The following is a 21,285-nucleotide window of genomic DNA, read 5'->3' as shown; positions in this document are numbered from 1 at the left end:
TGCCCGGAGCCATCTGCAGCTCCGGGGTGTCGCACAGAAGTCCCCACGGCGCCGTCGCAGACTCGGGAGGGACACCCCGCCCCGCGCGGAGGCCGAAGGGACCCGCGAGGCCAGAGCGGCGGGAGTGCGAGCTCCGCCAGGGGAGCCCGCTCCTGGACCGCGAACCGCATGAGGCAGCGGCGGGAACCGAGTGGGCGCGGAGCAGGAACACGGCCGCGCGGCCCCGCCGCCCGGCGCCGGTGAGGTAAGCCCCGCGGGGGACACAGTGTCACCGCGCACGAAGCCGCGCAGGGTCCTTTCCCCCCAGGGTCTGGCGAACAGCGCCCCCCTCAGCCTCCAGGTTCCGGAAGCTCCTCTTCCCGGGGCCTGGCTTTCTCCTCGCCTGCTCCTCCCTTGGCGGGAGCTGAGGGGACCGGGTTGTTGTCAGTGTGGACGCGGGGCCACGTCCCCCTGAATCCTCCACAGTGGGCCCTAGGAGACCGGGTTGTTGTCAGTGTGGACGCAGGGCCACGTCCCCCTGAATCCTCCACAGTGGGCCCTAGGAGACCGGGTTGTTGTCAGTGTGGACGCAGGGCCACGTCCCCCTGAATCCTCCACAGTGGGTCCTGAGGAGACCGGGTTGTTGTCAGTGTGGACGCGGGGCCACGTCCCCCTGAATCCTCCACAGTGGGCCCTAGGAGACCGGGTTCTTGTCAGTGTGGACGCGGGGCCACGTCCCCCAGTGTGGACGCAGGGCCACGTCCCCCTGTATCCTCCACAGTGGGTCCTGAGGAGACCGGGTTGTTGTCAGTGTGGACGCGGGGCCACGTCCCCTGAATCCTCCACAGTGGGCCCTACGAGACCGGATTCTTGTCAGTGTGGATGCGGGGCCACGTCCCCCTGAATCCTCCACTGCGGGTCCTGAGGAGTCCGGGTTCTTGTCAGTGTGGACGCAGGGCCACGTCCCTCTGAATCCTCCACAGTGGGCCCTAGGAGACCGGGTTCTTGTCAGTGTGGACGCGGGGCCACGTCCCCCAGTGTGGACGCAGGGCCACGTCCCCCTGAATCCTCCACAGTGGGTCCTGAGGAGACTGGGTTCTTGTCTGTGTGGACACCGGTCCAGGTCCTCCCGAATCCTCCACAGCGGATCCTGACGAAACCGGGTTGTTGTCGGTGTGGACACGGGCCCTCGTCTCCCTGAAGTCTCCACAGCGGGACCTGAGGAGACCGGGTTCTTGTCGGTTTGGACGCGGGCCCTCGTCTTCCCGAATCCTCAGCGGGTCCTGTGGAGACTGCGTTCTTGTCAGTGTGGACGCAGGGCCACGTCCCTCTGAATCCTCTACAGTGGGTCCTGAGGAGACCGGGTTCTTGTCGGTGTGGACGCGGGCCCTCGTCTTCCCAAATCCTCCACAGCGGGTCCTGTGGAGACTGAGTTCTTGTCAGTGTGGACACAGGGCCACGTCCCTCTGAATCCTCTACAGTGGGTCCTGAGGAGACCGGGTCCTTGTCTGTGTGGACGCCGGCCCGGGTCCTCCCGAATCCTCCACAGCGGGTCCTGACGAAACCGGTTCTTATCAGCATGGATGCATGCCCTCCTCCGCCGGAAGTCTCCACAGTGGGTCCTGAGATCAGGTTCTTGTCATGTGGACAGGAACCTATGTCGTCCTGTTCCCCCACTGTGCATGTAATGGCACAGACTTAAGGTCAGAGTGGTCCTTCGTGAAGAGCTCCTTAGATGGTGTTGTCAAGGGCCTCTCCTCCAGGTTGGAAATGGTCAAGGATCTGGGCACATGACACAAGGCAAAAACAAAAACCCCACACTCTTTGAATTGTCCCCATTCTATCTTAGAGGTGGATTGGGTCTCTCCCAGTGGGCCTGTGCTGCCATGCCATAAAAATCCAAGTCCCAGGAATCAGAGCTTCTTTCTTCCTACCTCTGTGGGCTCTGGGGGCTTGGGGAGTGTCTTCCTCAGAGCCTTCCCCCTTTTTTTTTTTTTGCCTGTGTCTCCTGCCCTGTGCCTTGGTGTGCTTGTCATGGTCTTTTGATAGAGTGAAAAGTCTGGAGGCTCCTCTAGGGTGTCTCTGTAAACAGGCTGTGGATACTTTGAGTTTTTCAGTGAATGATGACTTTGGCGGTCTTGGACCAATCCAGTCACCTGCAGCATGTCAAGTGCTGTAAGCAACAGCTTGGAGCCAATGACGAAGACCCACAAAAGCCAATCAATGTCCTTGTCTCCCTCCCTTTGGACAAATGATTCCAGGAAGCCTTGCATTTCCATGATGGTATAGTGCCTGTCACCATTTCTGTCTCTCACGCTGGTCCTTGGACATGTAGGTGTAGTGGATCGTGACAGGGGAAATCTGGGGTAGAAGTTATTTCTTCCCAGAGTCGTGTTCTGTGGCCTCCCACACTGAGGTGTCCCACTCAACACCTGACAGGTGGGGAGCCATTGGCGACAGCAGCGAGGATTGCAGCCACTAGGGGGAGCTTGCCATGGCCAAGTCCTCCACCCTGGGTGCCATGATGCTCCTTGTAGATTTGCCTCCATCACTAGCTAGGCCTGGCTAATCAAGCACAACACCACGGTGCTGGCCGCAACACAGTGGACCAAGCAGCTGGCCTCTTCTTCGACACTAATCTAGGAACACTGTCCTCGGTGTCCACCTCCTTTGGAGGTGAATAGGAAATACACACCCATGTACCCCCAGATTGGTGCCTGCTTGTTGGTCTCTGCAGGGAGTCTGACCTTTTATGGCACTGATGATTTAGGGTGGGGGTTTCTGGCAACAACTGGCATAAGCCCAAATCAAAGCTACAGACCACCAGCAAGCACCAGCTCCTTCCCACAGCAGCTGAGACGTGAGGGTGAGGAATGAGTGAGCCATTCTTAGGTCTAAGGCATTGTGGGGGGGCATCAGCTAGGCTCCCAATCCCATCCTTGGGGATAAATGTATTGTGGGACCTCAGCTTCTGGACTGAATTAAGAACATGTAGACTGTGACCTGCTGAAGGAAGTGGCAACAGCAAGTCACAGTGGGTGACAGGCAGCTCCCTAGGCATCTGAGCTCTCGTTTGGGGTACATGAGATGTGCGGGCCCCTTGTGACTGAAGGTGGGGTTTCAGTACACCCCCAACAAAGGAAATGGAAGCACAGGATTTATGACTTACAGAGCCCGGAACAAGAGGGCACAAGGACCCAGGGAAGGGCAGGCCTCCATCCCACATTCGCCATGATCAGGACATAGAAAACAGGGTCGCAAGTACAGGATTTCTTGGGAGCGGATGGGGCTGAATTCGCTAACTTTCACAGGCTCATCTCTGTGTTATTGTAGAAGGTGCTTGGAAAACCAAAGTAGGAAGCCTAGGCAGATTCTTATCTAAGGTTAAACTCACAGAAAAGTAGGCAAGAGAAAGAGAGCAGGGATTCACATTTACCAGTCTCCCTCTGGATGCCAGAGTCATCCATAGACACTTGTGCCTACCTTGCTGATTGATGTATGGAGTGCTCCTTTCAGCCTCATGGTCTCAGTCTCCCACATTTGGAAATTTGCTCTCCAGAGAGGCACAGCTTGCGCTAGGTGGAACCTAATGCCAGTCCTCTTCCCTCACAGCCCGCAGACACCCCCGTGTGGACAGGCAGTATGGGTGGGTGGTAGCCCTCCATTATCCTGAGCCCACATGGGACTGGGGGAAGACAGATTACCGGAGAATGAGAAACTTTTCAGTCCACAACAGCGTAGTTTTGGAGAAAACTCATGAAGTTGCCAATGAAGGAGCTTGTGTCAACTTCTCTTAATTCTGGAACCAGACACTTCTGCTCAAGACACAGCTCTGACTCAGGTCCTCTTCCAAGAAACTAAGGCTCAGTTTGGGCTCTTACAGGCCTAAAAACTACATAAAAGCCACAAGCATGCAGTTTTCAAGTTTTCTTTCAGAGTGCTGGTCGGTGACCCATGAGAGACCTGGTGTCAGAGCTGTGATGTGCCTGAGGACCCCTGTGTCTCCCGCAGACCCTTGGAAACGTGGATGTCAGCTGTGCCGCCTCAATACTGTATTTTTACAGATGCACCAGATGCATTGTGTATAGTTGTTCAGGGGTCTGGAGGCTAAATTATGGATTGTCTTCTCCAAAAATCTCTTCCTTAACTTTCTCTGTGTTTATAGTTCTGACATTTCCAGAAACAACAAAGAGGAATGCAGCTATTATGGCGTAAATGTGACCAAAACCCACTCTGAGATATACCATGGATTCATGACTTTGCCTGACTGGCTGAATTCTTCTTGGAGGGGTCCACAGTCTGTGCTCCCGCCAGTGCCTTGTCCGTGCACCATGGAGGATCCCAGCCTGTGTGGCAGTGGCAGTTCCTGTTATGGTTGCACATCCCTCTGTGACTGCATTTCTCTGGGATACAGTCATAATTCAGCTGAGCCCCACTGCCAGTGCAGTAGGTATCCCGACAGAACTATCCAGAAGCACAGGAAGTACCAGTTCTCACATGAGGAATCTGGGTTGTTCCTGTGCTACGCTGTGAATCCAGCCCCAAACATGAGAACCCTGAATCTCAGACAGATGGAATCCAACATGTTCTTGCAGCTGAGGGAGATGTGTGACATTCCTACACTGCAGCCTTCCACACGGCACGCCTGTATGGGAACAGGTTCAGCGTTGACTTCCCCGGGGTGTTCTGCGGTGTCCATGTCGGCTGCCTTTGTGATTTATGGTATAGCAGACATCTTCACCTTTCCCAGAATTTCTGCCAAAGCTTTCTTGGCAGTGAATAGTGCGGTCAGTGCAGTTTCCATGATAGCAGCAGCCCTCTTCAGTGCACCCGGTTCCATCTTGCATATGGAAGTCACAGGGTACGCCAGGTCACCCCATGGCAGAACTCTGGAAGATCACATATATTTTCGATTGGTCTGCAGGGTGTCCAAGCAGCGGAGTTGGTGCAGTCTTTATAGCATCTGCCTGTATTACATTTGCCCCCAGGGGTTCAGATACAATCACGCATACAGCCTAGATTGCTGTAGCACTGGTTGAATGAGCCGCAGTCACACTGCTTTCCTGGATCCACTATGTAGTTTCCATAATGATAGTGGGTCAGGCTTTTATTTAAATGCACCAGTTCAGTGTTGAACATGCACTTGCCTGTTCCACAATTCATTATGTGCTGCATATGAATGAAGGAACAGTTACTGAAAGCTTCCATTATACCAGTTAGTTGGGTCCTAAGGCAGCTGGACCTTTTTTGGCAAGCACATTCATCAGTGTCAATGCACGAGCCACAATTTCTTGCCATCTGATGCGTTGGTATGACAGAAAAGAGTAAATAATGTCTGCCTAAATAACCCAGAATGATGGCATATAAGCCATTGGTGGATGGCATATAGAATATACAACTGGACTGCCATGAACCTCATGGGGCCCATCTCAAATCACATTAAGGGTGAATGTGTTTTAAGAAATCGAAAATACTTTCACTCATACTATTGAAGAGGAAAAAAAGGGGCTCTGATGCAACACATAATTGCCTGTGTGAGCTTGATGTCTCTCACTATAAATGACCATGAAACCAATAACTTACATCAATAGCATGAAATATTGACTCAATTAAGCTAACTAGCCTTACTAGGAATTGGGCACTTTTTTTCCACGTGGTTAACACACTATACATTGTTTTGAAACTGAAAGCAAGTCCTTTGAAAATTCTGTGATGGGATGAACAGAACTTACTAGAGATCCTTGGGGCTGCACTGGCATTTCCTTGAGGAACAGGGGGTCCCCTGTCCTCCTTATATCCCAGGTTATAAGTAGGTCCCATTGCACAGATGTCTGCGACTATCTGAGAAACAAAGTGTTCAAATGATTGGAAATCACCGAGGGGTCTCATTTCATAGGCAAGTTAATCCAACTTCATGACATCTTCAAGGCTGCCATAGCCTGTGTCACTTGTGACCATGGAAAAAGGAATCTCCTCCAGGTAGCTGAGGTAGTAACAGTCTGGAGGCATGAAGGGGTAGTCCACCTGCAAGGCTCCCTGAGCATCCTGAGTCATCATCAGCAGAGTCTGGACCAAAAGAGTTTCTTGTGCCGCATGTACATAACATGTCTCTTGCCCCAAAACGCAGGCTATAGGACAGACAGCCAGGCATCTGAATGCCTTTGCTGTGGTGCGGCTCCTTCTTGGGAATTACCACCTCAGAGGAGACGTAGTGCCATGAGGGATGCCCTTGAGAACCCTGCACAGGAGCCAGCACTGCCCAGAGTGCAAAGAGCAAGAGGGGCGCCCTCAGGGTGACCTGGCCCTCTGCCAGCCTCATGCCCCTGCTCAGAGACATCTGCCAGTGAGAATGGATAAATGGAGGATCCTCAGCAAAGCCAGGTCTAGACCATCAGACAGAATAGAGGGCTGTGCCAGGTGGCCAGCACCCTGCACCTGGGGGCCCCCTGTGGGGTTCGGCAACAGTCCCAGGGTGTGGCATTGTGTGACCCTGCACATCAGTTAGGCTGGGGTAGATATGGGAGGGGCAGGTGGTCCATGGTCAAGAGTGGTCACATGGACATGGGTATGGATTTGGATCCAGAGGCATGGCTTTAGTCAACACCTTTAATCTTTCCTCCAGCTACTTGCATATGGGCTATGCAGTTATATCACCCTTAACTTCTCTACCAATTCCATGTCCTATGGTACTGCTGGGTCACTTTCTTTGGATGACTACTTTTCCTCATTACAGAGACCACTGCTTCTGCTTCCTTGTGTTGTGGAGGTAAACATTGTCAATTTTACCTTTATGGGTGATGCAAAAAATTGCTTTGTAGTTTTGTGTGTCTTATTCTCCTTGGCTATTAGTTTGCAAGCCATTTGATCCTTTTGGTTTTTGCTTTGAAGGTTCCTCTGAGTTCCCTGAGGAAAACATTTGTCAGTATTCTGAGTGATGATTTGCGAACTACAAGGTTGTATTTTAGTATTTTCTTATGCCAGCTGGGGAGAACAGCAAGTACTGCTGACCATGTGTGAGCCCCAGGGGTTTTCTCCTCTAATCCCTTATGGGGGTTCTTTCCTGGCCTCTGGCAGTCTCCTCCCATGTAGTTTGGTTCTCTCTTCAGCTGGAGATGGAGGGGAGTTGAGGTTACTTTGGCAGCTTGCACCATGGAGTCTGCCCATGATCAAAAGATGGTATTGACCATGGCACTGCCTTGCTTGTTTAAGTACCCTCTACTGCTTTAAAACGCCCTGGGTCAGGGAGAAACCTCAGAGTTGGCGTTTGGACAAGAGTTTGCCTTTTCCCCAGTGCCTGCCCTTCTGAATATAGCTCAAATTCCTTTGCCACCCAAACTAAAACTTTGAACATTGACCTTTCCAGCAACAGGCAGCTGAATTTAGGTTTTGATAACAATGAAATGGAGAGTGGAATGGCAGTTGCCAGGGCCTGGCAGGGAGGGTCAATGAGGAGTAGATCTCAAGGGCTATGATTTTGTGTTATGCAAGATGACAAGTTTTAAAGGGGTCTCCACATCATTACCCCTGTAATTATCAATACTGTAATGTATGGTTAAAATTTTGTGAAGAGTGTGGGTCTCATTTTCAGTGAGATCTTACCACAATATAAAAGTGGAAGACACGAGTTTTGCTTCTCACACAACAGTGTGCTGAACTGCATGGACACACTCTACTGATAATTTGAAAACAATTAAAAAAAACTTATACGTTTTGGAAACTAACCCTGAGAATATGTCATTTACAGATATCTTCTTCCATTCCCTAGGTTGCTTTTTTGTTTTGTTGATTGTTTCCTTCACTGTGCAGAAGCTTGCTATTTTGAGGTAGTCTCTCTCTCTATATAATTTTCTTGTATTATATTAATGTAAATTCAATCTGTTAACATACAGCGTAGTACTCATTTTAGGGGTAGAATGTAGAGAACCATCGCATACATATAACACCCAGTTCTCATTTCACCCAGTGCCCTCCTTAATGGCCACATGCCATTTAGCCCACCTCCCCCACTTCCCCTCAGTTTGTTCTCTGTATTTTAGAGTGTCTTCTGGTTTCCTCCCTCTCTGTTTTGATTTATTTTATTTTTCCTTTCTGTATGTTGTGTTTCTTATATTCCACTAATGTGTGAAATCATAGGATATTTGACTTTTTCTGACTGACTTGTTCCACTTAGCATAATACACTGTAGTTCCATCCACATTATTGTAATTGGCAAGATGTCATTCTTTTTGATGGCTAAGTAATATTGCATTGTATATATTTACCACCTCTTCTTTATGCATTCATGTGTTGATGAATATTTGGGCTGTTCCACAATTTGTTTTTTGTTGATAAGGCTGCCATAAAGATTGGGATGCACGTGCCCTTTCGAATCAGCATTTTGGTATCCTTTGGATACCTTTGGTATCCTTGGATAAATGCAATTGCTTGATCACAGGATAGTTCCGTTTTTCATTTTTTGAGGAATCTCCACACTGTTTTCCAGAGTGGCTGCGCCAGTTTGCATTACCATCAACAGTGCGAAAGGGTTTCGCTTTCTCTGCATCCTTGCTGACATTTTGTGTTTTCTGACTTGTTAATTTTAGTCATTGTGACAGGTGTGAGTTGGTATCTCATTGTGGTTTTGCTTTATATTTCACTGATGAAGAGTGTTGTTGAGCATCTTTATTCGTGTCTTTTTGCCATCTGGATGTCTTCTTTGGAAAAATATGTATTCATGTCTTCTGCCCATTTCTTCACTGGATTATTTGTTTTTTGAGTGTTGAGTTTGGTAAGTTCTTTATAGATTTTGGATACTAACCCATTGTCTGAGATGTCATACAAATATCTCCCCCCATTTTGTCAGTTGCCTTTTAGTTTTATTGATTTGTTCTTTGCTGTGCAGAAGCTTTTTATCTTGATGAGATCCCAATAGTTTGTTTTTGCTATTGTTTCCCTTGCCTCTGGGGACATGTCTAGTAAGAAATTGTTCTGGCCAAGGTCAAAGAGGTTGGTGCCTGTGTTCTCCTCTAGGATTTTGAAGGTTTCCTGTCTCCCATTTAGGTCTTTCATTCAATTTGTATTTATTTTGGTGTGTACTGTAAGAAAGTGGTCCAGGTTCCTTACAAGTTCACGATGCTGTCCAGTTTTCTCAACACCAGTTTTTGAAGGGACTTTTTCCATTTGATAGTCTTTCCTGCTCTGTCAAAGATTAGTTGATCATATAGTGATGTGTCCATTTCAGGGTTTTCTAATCTTTTCCATCAATGTATGTGTCTATTTTTTGCCAGTATCATCCTGTCTTGATGACTACAGCATTGTAATATAGCTTGATATCCAGAATTGTGATGCCTCCAGGTTTTTTTCTTTTTCAAGATCTTTGGTTATTTGGGGTCTTTTGTGGTTCCATGATAATTTTAGAGTTATTTGTTCTAGCTCTGGGAAAAATGCTGGTATTATTTGACAGGAAATTGAATTATTTGCATTGAATGTCTAGATTGCTTTGGATAGTATTGTCATTTAACAATGATTTTTCTTTTGATCCATGTGCATGGAATATTTTTTCCATTTCTTTGTGTTTTCTTCAATTTCTGCCATAAATGTCCCAGACTTTTCAGAGTACAGATCTTGTACCTCTTTACTTAGGTTTATTTCTAGTATATTATGGTTTTGGTGTAATTTTAAATGGGATTGATTCCTTGATTTCTCTTTCTCCTGCTTCATTATTGGTGTATAGAAATGTAACAAATTTCTATATGTTGATTTTGTATGCTACAAATTTACAGGTTTATTGTACCAGTTCTAGCGGGGTTTTTTTTGGTGGAGTGTTTAAGGTTTCTATATATGGTATAAAGTTCAACTCCAGAACTGAATAATCCTATTAAAAAATGGCCACAAGACATGAATAAGCATTTTTCCAAATGTGACCTACAGATTGTCACTAAACACATGAAAAGATGGTCAACATCACTCCTCATCAGGGAAATATAAATCCAAACTACAATGAAATATCAACTCACACTGGTCAGAAAGGCTGAACTCAACAGCACAAGAAACAACAGGTGTTGGTGAGGATGCAGAGAAAGAGGATCCTTTTGGAGGTGCTGGTGGGAATGCACACTGGCACAGCCACTATGGAAAACAGCATGGAGGTTCCTTAGAAAGCTAAAAATACAACTACGTTACGATAGAACAAATGCACTACTAGGTATTTACCCAAAGGATACAAAAATGCTAATTTAAGGGAATTGTACCTCTCTGTTTATAGCAGCTATGTCACAAACAGCCCAGCTATGGAAACAACCCAGCCGAAGTATGCATTGATTGATGAATGGGTATAGAATACGTGGTATATCTACATAACCCCGTCCACGCACACTGGAATATTTCTCAGCCGTAAAAGGAATGACATTAGCTATTGTTAAGGACAGGGATGGGCCTAGAGAGTATTATATTTACTGAAATAAGTCAGAGAAAGGCCAATACATGATTTCATCCATATGTAGAATTTAAGAAACAACAAATGGGCCAAGGGACAAATAAGAGAGAAGAGGGAAACCAAGAAATAGGCGATTTTTTCAATGTTCACTTATTTATTTAGAGAGAGAATGGGAGGTGGGGCAGAGGCAGATGGGAAGAGAATCCCAAGGAAACTTCGTGCTGTCAGTGCAGAAACCAAAGTGGGGCTGGATCTCAGGAATGATGAGATCAAGACAAGAGCCCAGATCAAGAGTCGTGGGCCTAACCCATGGAACCACGTAAGCTCCACGAAACAGATACTTAACTATAGGGGAAAAACTGATGGTTACCCTGGGGAGGGTGTGTGGAGGGATGGGGAGGTAGTTGATGGGGATTAAGGGGAGCGCTCATCACGAACACTGGGTGCTGTATTGCAATGTTGAATCACTATATTTTACACCTGAAAGTAATAGTACATTGCATGTTAACTAACTGGAATTTGAAGAAAAACTCAAATAATGTATTTATAGTGCCTGCAAATGGCCATGTTGGCATACAGCCCATGAAGAAGCATTTATTGCAGAAAATATACTACCAGAAAGAATACCTAGACTATTTGAACTAAGGTATGTTCTTTTCCTTTCCCACCCCAGATCAGCAAGAAGAAACTCCAGTGCAAGTAACTGGGACTATAGGCATGTGCCCCTGAGCCTGACTGCAATCTCCCCTCCAGACTGTTGTAGCCAATACACACGGTTCCCAGTGACCAGCTCCTGTTCAGAGGACTCTTTCCCAGAGGGACAGGATGTCAGTGACCCTAAGCTGTTTGCTGATGAGGCCAAGCCCCAGCAGGTGCCACTGAGATGTGCGACTCACTCATTGTTGGCAGCCCCACTCCCAGAAAGGAAGCTCTGCCCTGGGCACAGTCCACTAGGGATGCTGGGAACCTGATCACCCCAGACCTGACTTGTATGGCAGGAGTCTCATGCCACCAGGACAAGCAAGCCACAAGGCAGTGAAGCTGCCAGCCACCCCTAAACAGAGCCCTCAGTTTCCAAACTGTTTGGAATCCTGTTTGTCCCCGACACGCCCTGCAGCTGCAGACCTTTGCCCAGAGTATTGCCCAGGGTAAGGGGGAGATGGAGTAATCCTCTAATCCAAGGAGCAAATCTGTTCCTATAGAACTGACTTCATTTCCAGCTAAGTGTGAGGAAGAAGGTCTGGGCCTCATGTTGTGGGAGAGTGAGGTGCAGGAGACAGATGGTTTCAGTGGAGGATTCCTAACCTACTCCCCCTCACCTGCAGGAGAGAGCCAGAGCCAGGGACAGTGGAGGGAACAGCTCCTGTCAGAACACATATCAGACTATGGTCTCAACTACTCTCCATTCAGAGGATTCCGAGGTTGTAGGGTTCAGTCTGTGGAGACTCCATACATCAGAGGGTGGTTGAACATAGGAGTGCTGTCAAATGAAGCAGAGTATCTCATCATGTGGTTTGGGAAAGAAAGAGATAAGGAATGCCCAACCAAACCACTGTCACCATGGTCTGGCTGTGTGAATGTCCCAGGTCACACCACCTCTGTAATTATGGGACTACCGCCCTTCCCTCCACATCATGTCTTTGAGTTTCACCTGATTTCAGGTGTGCATCAGTAGTGTCACAGTTCTCTGGCAAAGCATCCCATTGATGGAAGTTTCGTAGTTGGTTTATTCCTTTATATTTAGAAAGACTTTTGCCTTATTCTGAGCTCCTAACACTAAGAAAGATGCTGTAAATATTTACACACCATTTATTTTCTGAGCATGGGATTTCATTCTTCAGGGACAAATACTCGGGAGTGGTATTTCCAGGTTCCTTTTTATGTCATCCATGTATAATTTCATAAGCAACAGCCAACGGTTTTCCAGAGCTGGTGTTTGTTTGTCAATCCTTCCTGCATTGTTTGAGGCCCCACGTATGCTGGATTCTCACCTGGATTTGTTGTCTGAGTTGTTCATACCTGAGCCATTTGATAGATACCTTTTCAGGTGGTGGGCTTTCTATATGTCTCAGGAGCCGCTGAGCTCTGTGCACACAACTGCGTTCTTGACACAATTTTTCCTTCGCAATTCTATGTGAAACCCTCAAAATCCATTTTTTGCATTGCCAATTTTAGACACTTCATGAATAGAATGCATTGAAGCTCTTGTATCATTTCCTAAAATTATTTTACTCTTGCGTGTTTGGGACTGTAATTTTTCTTCTTCCTTCCAAGGGGAGCTCATATCTGCATTTGTGGAATTCTTCCAGGCTTCTCATCTCTTAATACTTTTCCAACGTGCTGTGCAATTTTTGACCAAATGAATACTTAGGTTTATTTGTACTCTACCACATTGGGTGATAGGAGCCGCGAGAGAGGCTGCATCATATGGGTTTTTTTTTTTGTCCCCTTGTATGTTACCTGTCATATTGAATGTTTATAGAGCATCTTGCCCCTCACTTTCATGAACCACTAACAGGGGACATGGTTCTCTTCAAGAGACAGGAAAGGAAGACAAGGGAGCTGAGAAAGCAAGTCGGGGAAGGAACCCCAGAGCTTCTCAGGAAGCGTCAACTGTCCACACTTTCCAGTTCTGCAGATGTGGGTCCCTGCTGAGGCCCAACCTGGGTTCTTGTGCAGGTGTCTGGACAAGCTGCCCATGATGTGTGGGCACAGGGGAGTTGGGAAGGGCAGCTGTGGTTTGAATTCCAGCCCACCTGGCACTGCTGTGAAAATTCATGAGTATGTTAATTTATGTCCACCATCAGTTAGGGATATAATGAGTAAATGCAAGACGTTAGACTCACTACCTTAGATTCCATGTTCATGACAATTTGTGACAACAATTCTCCCTTCCTTTTTTCCACTTTTTAAATTTTTCAAGTTTGTGTTTAAATATTTGTTAGTTAACATATTGTGTAATATTAATTTCAGTAGAATTTATTGGTTCATCACTTACATTAACACCCAGTACTCATCACAACACGTGGCCTCCTTAATCCCCAACACCCATTATCCCATCCACCACACACGTGCCCTCCAGCAACCCTCAGTTTGGTCTCTAACCTTAGAGGTTTTTTTTTTTTTTTATGATTTCTTGCTCTTTTTCCCCTTCCCCTAGATCTAAATTCCCCATAGGAGGAAATCATATGGTGTTTGTCATCTTTGACTGACTTACTCTGCTTAGCATGATACCCTGTAGCTGCATCAACATCTTTGCAAATGGCAAGATTTCATTCTTTTTTATGACTGAGTAATATGCCATTCTATACATATAGCAGATTAATCACATGGTGGACTTTTGGTCTCTTTCCTCAGTTTGGCTGTCATAGTTAATGCTGCTGTACACATTGGGGTGCATGTACTTCCTCAAATCAGAAGTTTTGTATGCTTTGGATGAATTCCTAGTAGAGCAATTGCTGGAGTGTAAGGTTGTTTAATTTTTAGTTTTTAAACTGTTTTCTGGAATGGTCCGGGCACTTTGCATTCCCACCAAGAGTGTAAATGGGTTCCCTTCTCTCCTCATCCTCATCAATATCTGTTGTTTCCTGAGTTGTTAATTGTAGCCATTCTGACAGGTGTGCAGTCATCTCTCATTGTAGTTTTGATTTGTAATTCTCTGATGATGAGTGATGTTGAGCATATGTTCGTCTGTGTCGGTTAGCCATCGGAATGCTTTGTTTGGAAAAGTATCTCCTCATGTCTTCTGCCCATTTCTCCACTGGAGTCTTTGTATTTTGGGTGTTGAGTTTGAGAAGTTTTTTCAATAGATTTTGGATAGTAAGCCTTTATCAGATATGTGGTTTGCAAATACCTTTTTAATTTCTGTAGAATGCCTTTTAGATTAGTTGATTGTTTCTTTAGCTGTGCAGAAGGTTTTTATTTTGATGAGGTCCCAGTAGTTCAAGTTTGCTGTTGTTTCCCTTGCCTCTCTAGACACGTCTAGTAAGAAGTTGCTATGTCCCAAGTCCAGGAGGTTGCTGCCTGTTCTCCTCTAGGATTTGATGGTCTCCTGTCTCACATTTAGGTCTTCCACCCATTTGGATTTATTTTTGTGTATGGAGTAAGAAAGTGGTTCAGTTTCATTCTTCTGCATGTTCTGGTCCAGTTTTCCCAACACCCTCTGTTGACAAGGCTGTCTTTTTTCCCATTACATAGTCTTTCCTACTTCATCCAAGATGAGGTGGCCATACATTTGTGAGTCCATATCTGGGTTTACTCTTCTGTTCTCTTGATCTATGTGTCTCTTTTGTGCTTGTAGCTTACTGTCTTGATAAGTACAGCTTGTAATACAGCATGAAATCCATAGTCATGAAGTCTCCCGTTTCTTTGTGTAGCATAGACATTTCAACACTACTTGCTCCTTAAATCCATGAACATTGAAGGTGTTTCCACTTCCTTGTGTCATCCTCAGTTTCTTTCACCGTTTTTAGAGTCTTCAGATTATGGATATTTTAACTTTTTAGGTATCCTATTATATTTGGTGCAATTGTAAACGGGATGGATAGTTTTTTTTTTCTTTCTGTTTCCTCATTATTGCTGTGTAGAAATGCAGCCGATTTCAGTATGTTGATACTGTATCTTGTGACTTTGCTGAATTTGTGCATCAGTTCTTGCAATATTTTGGTGGAGTCTTGAGTTTTTTATATAGAGTGTCATGTCATCTGTGAAGAGGGAATGTTTGACTTCTTCTTTTCCAACTTGTATGCCTTCATTTTTTGTTGTCTGTTTTTGAGAATAAGACTTCCACTGCTGTATTAAGTAGAATGATGGGTGTGGACATCCCTCTTGTGTTCCTGACAGTAGAGGAAAAGGTTTTTTTTCCCCACTGAGGATATTAGCTGTGGGGTTTTCATGTACGGACTTTATGATGTTGAGGTGTGTTTCCTCTACCCCTTGTTGAGGGTTTTATCAAGAAAGGATGCTGTACTATGTCAATTTTTTTTGCATCTATTGAGAGGGTCATATCATTCGTATCCTTTCTCTGATTGATGGTATGTATTACATTGATTTATTTGTGACTATTGAACCACCCTTACAGCCAAGGAATAAATCCCACCTGGTCACGTTAAAGGATCCTTTTAATGTGTTGTTGGATTCAATTTGCAAGTATTTTCTTTCTTTTTTGTAACGTTTATTTATTTTTGAGACAGAGAGAGACAGAGCATGAATGGGGGAGGGTCAGAGAGAGGGAGACACAGAATCTGAAACAGGCTCCAGGCTCTGAGCTGTCAGCACAGAGCCTGACACGGGGCTCGAACTCACGGACCGCAAGATTACGACCTGAGCCAAAGTTGGACGCTTAACCGACTGAGCCACCCAGGCGCCCCTGCAAGTATCTTCTTGACAATTGTTGTATTCTTGCTCATTAGGGCTAGTGGCATGTAAGTCTCATTTTTAGTGGGGTTTAATCTGGTTTGGAACCGTGATCATACTCATCTTATAGAATGAATTTGGAAGTTTTCTTTCCATTTCTATTATTTGGAACAGTTTGTGAAGACAGGAATATTCTATTCTACTTAAATAGAATATTTTACACTCTTCTTAAATATCTGGTAGAATTCACCTGTGAACCTATCTGGCCCTGGATTTTTGTGTGTCAGTAGATTTTTGATTAATGATTCAATTTCTTTGCTCATTATCAGTCTGTTCACGTTTTCTATTTCTTCCTTTTTCAGTTTAGGTAGTTTACATTATTCTGGGAATTTATCCATTTCTTCCAGATTGCCCAATTTGTTGGCATATAAATCTCCAAACTATTTTCTCATAGTTGTATTTCTGTGGTGTCAGTCGCGATGTCTCCTCTCAAATTCTGATTATATTTACTTTCGTCCCTTCTCTTTTGTTTTTGCCAAGTCTGCCCATGGGTTTATCATTTTTATTTATTCTTACAAAAACCAACTTATAGTTTCATTCATCTGTTCTACTGTTTTTCTTTGTTTCTATATCATTTATTTCTGCTCTAATCTTTTTTGTTTACCTGTTCCTGCTGGCTTTAGGGTTCATTTGTTGTTCTTTTTCTAGCTCCTTTAGTTGTAAAGTGGTTGTGTGTTTGAGACCTTTCTTCTTTCTTGAGTTTGGCCTGTACTGCTATATATTTCACTCTTCCATCAACTTTGCTGCATCCAGATGGTTTGGAACTGGCATGTTTTCATTTTCATTTGCTTCCATGTATTTTTTTATTGCTTCTGTAATTTCCTGAAAATCTCATTCCGCTTTTACTACAATGTTCTTTAACCTAATGTATTGGCAGTGTTGCTCAAATTTTTCTTGTGGTCGACTTCAAGTTTCATAGTGTTGTGGTTTGAAAATACGCATGGAATGATCTCAGTCTTTTTGTACTTGTAGAGGGCTGATTTGTGACGTAGTATGTGATCTGTTCTGGAGAATGTTCCATGCGCACTCAAAAACAATGTGTATTCTGGTGCTTTAGGATGGAATGTTGTGAATATATCTGTTAAGTCCATTCAGTCCATGTGTCTTTCAAAGCCATTGTTTCCTTATTGATTTTCAGCTTAGATTGTCTTTCCATTGTTGTAAGTGGAGTGTTAACGATCTCTATTATTACTATTGTCTATTAACAATGAGTTTCTTTATGTTTCTTATTAATTGAGTTATATATTTCAGTGCTTACATTTTTGGGGTATAAATATTTAAAGCTTCAGATCTTCTTGTTGGATAGACCCCTTTATGATGATATACTGCCTTCCTGATCTCTTGTAACAAACTTTGGTTTGAAAACTGGGTAGTGTGATATGAGTGTGGTACTACAACTTTCTTTTGACGTCCATTAGTATGATAAATTGTTTACCCTCCCCTCACTTTCAATCTACAGGTGTTTTAGGTTGAAAATGAGTCAATAGTGTGCAGTGTATAGAAGGATCTTGTATTTGTTTTTATCCATTCCGGTATCCTATGTCTTTTGATTGGAGCATTTTGCCCATTTACATTCACAGTAATTATTGATAGATATAAACTTAGTGCCATAGTGTTACCTCCAAAGTCATTGTTTCTGGAGATTTTCTCTGTTTATTTCTAGTCTTTGTTACTTTTAGTCTTCCTTTCCCACTCAAAGGGTCCCCTTTAATTTCTCACAGGGCTGATTTAGAGACCATGAACTCCTTTGGTTTTTGTCTGGGAAATTCTATCACTCCTTGTATCTGAATGACTGCCTTACTGGAGAAAGTATTCTTAGCTGCAAAATTTTCAATTGCGCATGTTGAGGATATGATGCCACTCCCTACTTGCATGAAGGTTTCTGTAGAGACATCTGCCATAGTTTTTTTTTAATCTTCCCTTGTTAGTTAGCAACTTCTTTTGTGTTGATGCTTTTATGGTTTTTCTTTATCTGGATATTTTGCCATTTTCCTATGACATGTCTCAGTGTTGGCCTGCCTTTTTTTTTTATTTTTTATTTTAATGGGTGTTCTCTTTGCCTCCTAGATGTGGATGTCTGTTTCCTTCCCCAGCTTGTGGAAATTTTCACTATAATTCACTCAGCTAAATTGTATCCCCTTTTTCTCCCTCTTATTCTTTTGGGACTCTTTCAAAAGAATGTTATTACAGTTTATGGAGTTGCTGATTTCCCTAAGTGTATGTTTGTGATGCAATATTTTAATTTTCCTCATCTTTCCAGCTTCATCTCCCCCATACTTTTATCTTCTATGTCCCTTCCTCATTCATCTGCTTCTTTCAGCCTTGAGGTCATTATATCCAATCAGTTTCACATCTCGGTTACAACATTTAAAATTTCATCCTGACTAGTTTTTAGGTCTCTTCTGTTTGCAGTATGCGTATCTTTCATGTCTCATACATTTTCCTCAAGCACAGCTAGTATCCTTATGATACTTTTTGAAAATCCTGTTTCATTATGAGAGTTTTCAGAAATTCTGTTTGAGGCACATTAGTTTATGTGTTTTAATTATATCCCTCACAATGACCTTTCATCATTTTTTCTTTTAGGATGAGTTCCTCCATCATGTTGTTGTCTATGTCTCTGCCTTCTTAAATGTTTTAGAAAATCCTGTTATCTTTTCTGCTTCTAGGGTAGTATCTTTATTGAGCAGTGTTCACATACTGTCCAGGGCCTGACACTTCATGAAGCATTTGTTTTATGTTCCGTGGCACTGTGCTGTCGTGTTTTGGCTGCTCTGTCCCTCAGGACAGTCCTCTGCAGATTTTCTCCTTGCCTCCAGTGGGGAGTGTTGGACTTTGTGCCCAGTGTTGTGAGTTTTAACTAGGTGAGTTTGGTCTGCTTGTTAAAAGAGGCTAATTCCTATCTCCCCTAGAGGTGAGGATATGCGTCACTGTATGATCAGCTGACTTGGTGCGTGTGGGGGCTTACGGTGGTCTTTGGAGGAAGGGGTGCAGTGGTGGTCTGGTTGCCAGGCACTCTTTCCTAGTAAGCAAGCACTTGATGGGGGCTGGAGTAGGTGGAGCTTGGTGTTAGTGGCTCAGCTTGCACTGGGGATACTGTGCTGCTGAGTGAAATCTGTCCATGCTGATTGGTGGGAGGAAATATTGGCATCAGCTCCCTCTCTAGTCCCTGGAGTTGGAGTTCCCAGCCTCCCCTGTTCAGGAAGCTCTCACACAGAGAGAACACTTGTGGGTCACAGGCTTCCATCAGAATTTCTTTCACCCTGTCTGCGTCCAAGCCATTGGCCCATCTGGTGGCACAGGGCTCTTATGTTTTATCTCAGGAGCTCTAGCTGGGTTTGAAAACTCCAAATTGTGTGAACTCAATATGACAGGGACCCCACTGATCCTCTGGGAGAGGGTCTTGATGTGCTGTGCCTGGAGCTGATTTACCCCAGATGGGCAGCTGCATCAATACTAGGGGCTTGGAGTGCATGGTGAAGAACAACCAGAAGACAGCGTCCAGCTAGCTGCTCTCAGAAGAGGCTCCTCTGCTAATGATCAGGGAACTTTAATGGTGCCTGTCAGCTCTCCTGTCCTATGAGAGGCAATGCCCCGTCTCCCAAATGCACTCCACGAAGGGTATTTTCTCTCCCCATGCGACCTAGGGAATACTCAGACCACAGTTCCCCTTATGGGCCTCTGCCCTCCTCCACAGGAGCACTGCTGTGCCCACCAGACTCCACCCCAATGATGGGATTGACTTTTAAATCTTCAGTCTTTGAGCTCCACGTTCACAGGAGGTTGACTTGTCATGATTAACTTTATAGGTTATCTTGACTGTGTCATGGGTGCCCAGATTCACCACTGTTTCTGTGGATGTCTGTGATGTGTTCCAGAAGAGATTGGCATTTCCATCCATGGTTTCTTTCTGCCTGGGCACCACCCATTCCATTAAGTTTGTGAATAGAATCTGATGCAGATGGAGGATGAATTCCCTCATTTTTACTTCCCATGTGCTTGTTTGAACTGGAATATTGGTCTTCTCTGGCCCTTTTTCTGAGAGTTACATCACCATCTCTCCACGTTCTGAGACTAGACACTAGTCAGAATCAGACAAGAATTACGTCACTGGTTTTCCTGGGTCTTCAGCTTGTAACAGTAGATCATGGGACTTCTCAACATATTTAGTTATGGAAACCAATGACCTTTGGGTTGTGTTCTTCAGGGGAATCTTAACTAATACATGGAGATTGTTTGTCTCTCCTTTAGAGTAATTGAATAAAGCTGTAGCTCATTTAAAGTCCTGAGTAGTAAAGGGATATGAAGAAAATGTCACGTTGTTTGACTGGGACAAGGGCTGGGTGAGGATAAGGAGGAGCTGTGGGATCCTGTGGTCCTGGCTGCACAGGGAGCGCATCTGGGAATCCTGTAAATGTGCAGCTGTTGTGCCTCAGGAAATCTGTAATTCACTCATGTTGAGGGACCGGAGTAAGCAAGTGCAAACAACTGTGTCTTTGTGCATGTTAGTCTAGTTTCCCTATGACAACCCAGTTGCTTATTCAGAGAGTTAATAGTAAACACAGAATCATATAACCAGGGAGGCTCCCTGGGGAAACTGCTGTGTGGAGAGGAAGCCCCAGACCCTGACAGGAAACCTGATTGTAACCTCCATCTGCACCTGCGCCTGGGAACACAAAGGAGAATTGTGCATAGTGTGCGCCCCCTGGTGGTGCTGATCCCTTCCAGCAGGGAGGTTTGTGTCTGGGCTCCCAGTGATGTCCCCTCACTGTGTCTTTCGCACAGTAATATGTGGCCGTGTCGTCGGTCTTGAGGTTGTTCATCTGCAGATACAGCGTGTTCTTGGCGTTGTCTCTGGAGATGGTGAATCGGCCCTTCACGGAGTCTGCGTAGCCTGTGCTACTTCCATCACTATAAATGCCTGCGACCCACTGCAGCCCCTTCCCTGGAGCCTGGCGGACCCAGTGCATTCCATAGCTACTGAAGGTGAATCCAGAGGCCACACAGGTGAGTCTCAGGGACCCCCCCGGCTTCACCAGGTCTCCCCCAGACTCCAGCAGCTGCACGTCACACTGGACACCTGCAGACACAAGACATCTTGGTCAGGAAACTGTCACACATCCACTCTTTCTCAGTCATGTCCACTCACATACTCAGTGTCTCCCATTCACCGTGAATTACCTTTTAAAAGAGCAACCAGGAACACCCAGCCCAGCACAAACTCCATGGTGAGGTGTGTGTGTTCTGTGCTGATCACAGAATGGGAACACCTGGGACTCCCGGGGCTGGGGCTCGTCTCCCAGCTGCACGGTCGGGCTGGGTTGGTTTTATCAGCACAGAGAGGGCCCCATTTGCATGTCCTCCGACATATATATCAAGCTCCAGACTTAGGTTTGATTGTGTAAAAGTGAATGACAGGGTTAGGGATGCACTTCTACATTAGTTTGTGTGGATGGCGGTGTGACAATATGAAGAAT

At 45.2% G+C, this 21,285-nt stretch overlaps 1 gene segment (V, D, J or C); it reads right to left on the bottom strand.

The window, feature by feature from the left end:
- Positions 1-5,880: 5,880 nt before the first annotated feature.
- LOC128774089 (Ig heavy chain V region XIG14-like) lies at positions 5,881-21,099 on the bottom strand. The segment is given in 4 exon segments: positions 5,881-6,045; positions 18,906-19,098; positions 20,558-20,888; positions 20,990-21,099. Coding segments are annotated over 4 exon segments (735 nt in total).
- Positions 21,100-21,285: the final 186 nt, after the last annotated feature.

This window comes from Panthera pardus, unplaced genomic scaffold (genome assembly GCF_024362965.1).
Source record: "Panthera pardus isolate Hobbes unplaced genomic scaffold, ASM2436296v1 HiC_scaffold_285, whole genome shotgun sequence".
Classification (NCBI taxonomy): Eukaryota; Metazoa; Chordata; class Mammalia; order Carnivora; family Felidae; genus Panthera; species Panthera pardus.
Note: the sequence above shows the minus strand (reverse complement) of the source record. Positions and strands in the feature narration are given on the sequence as shown.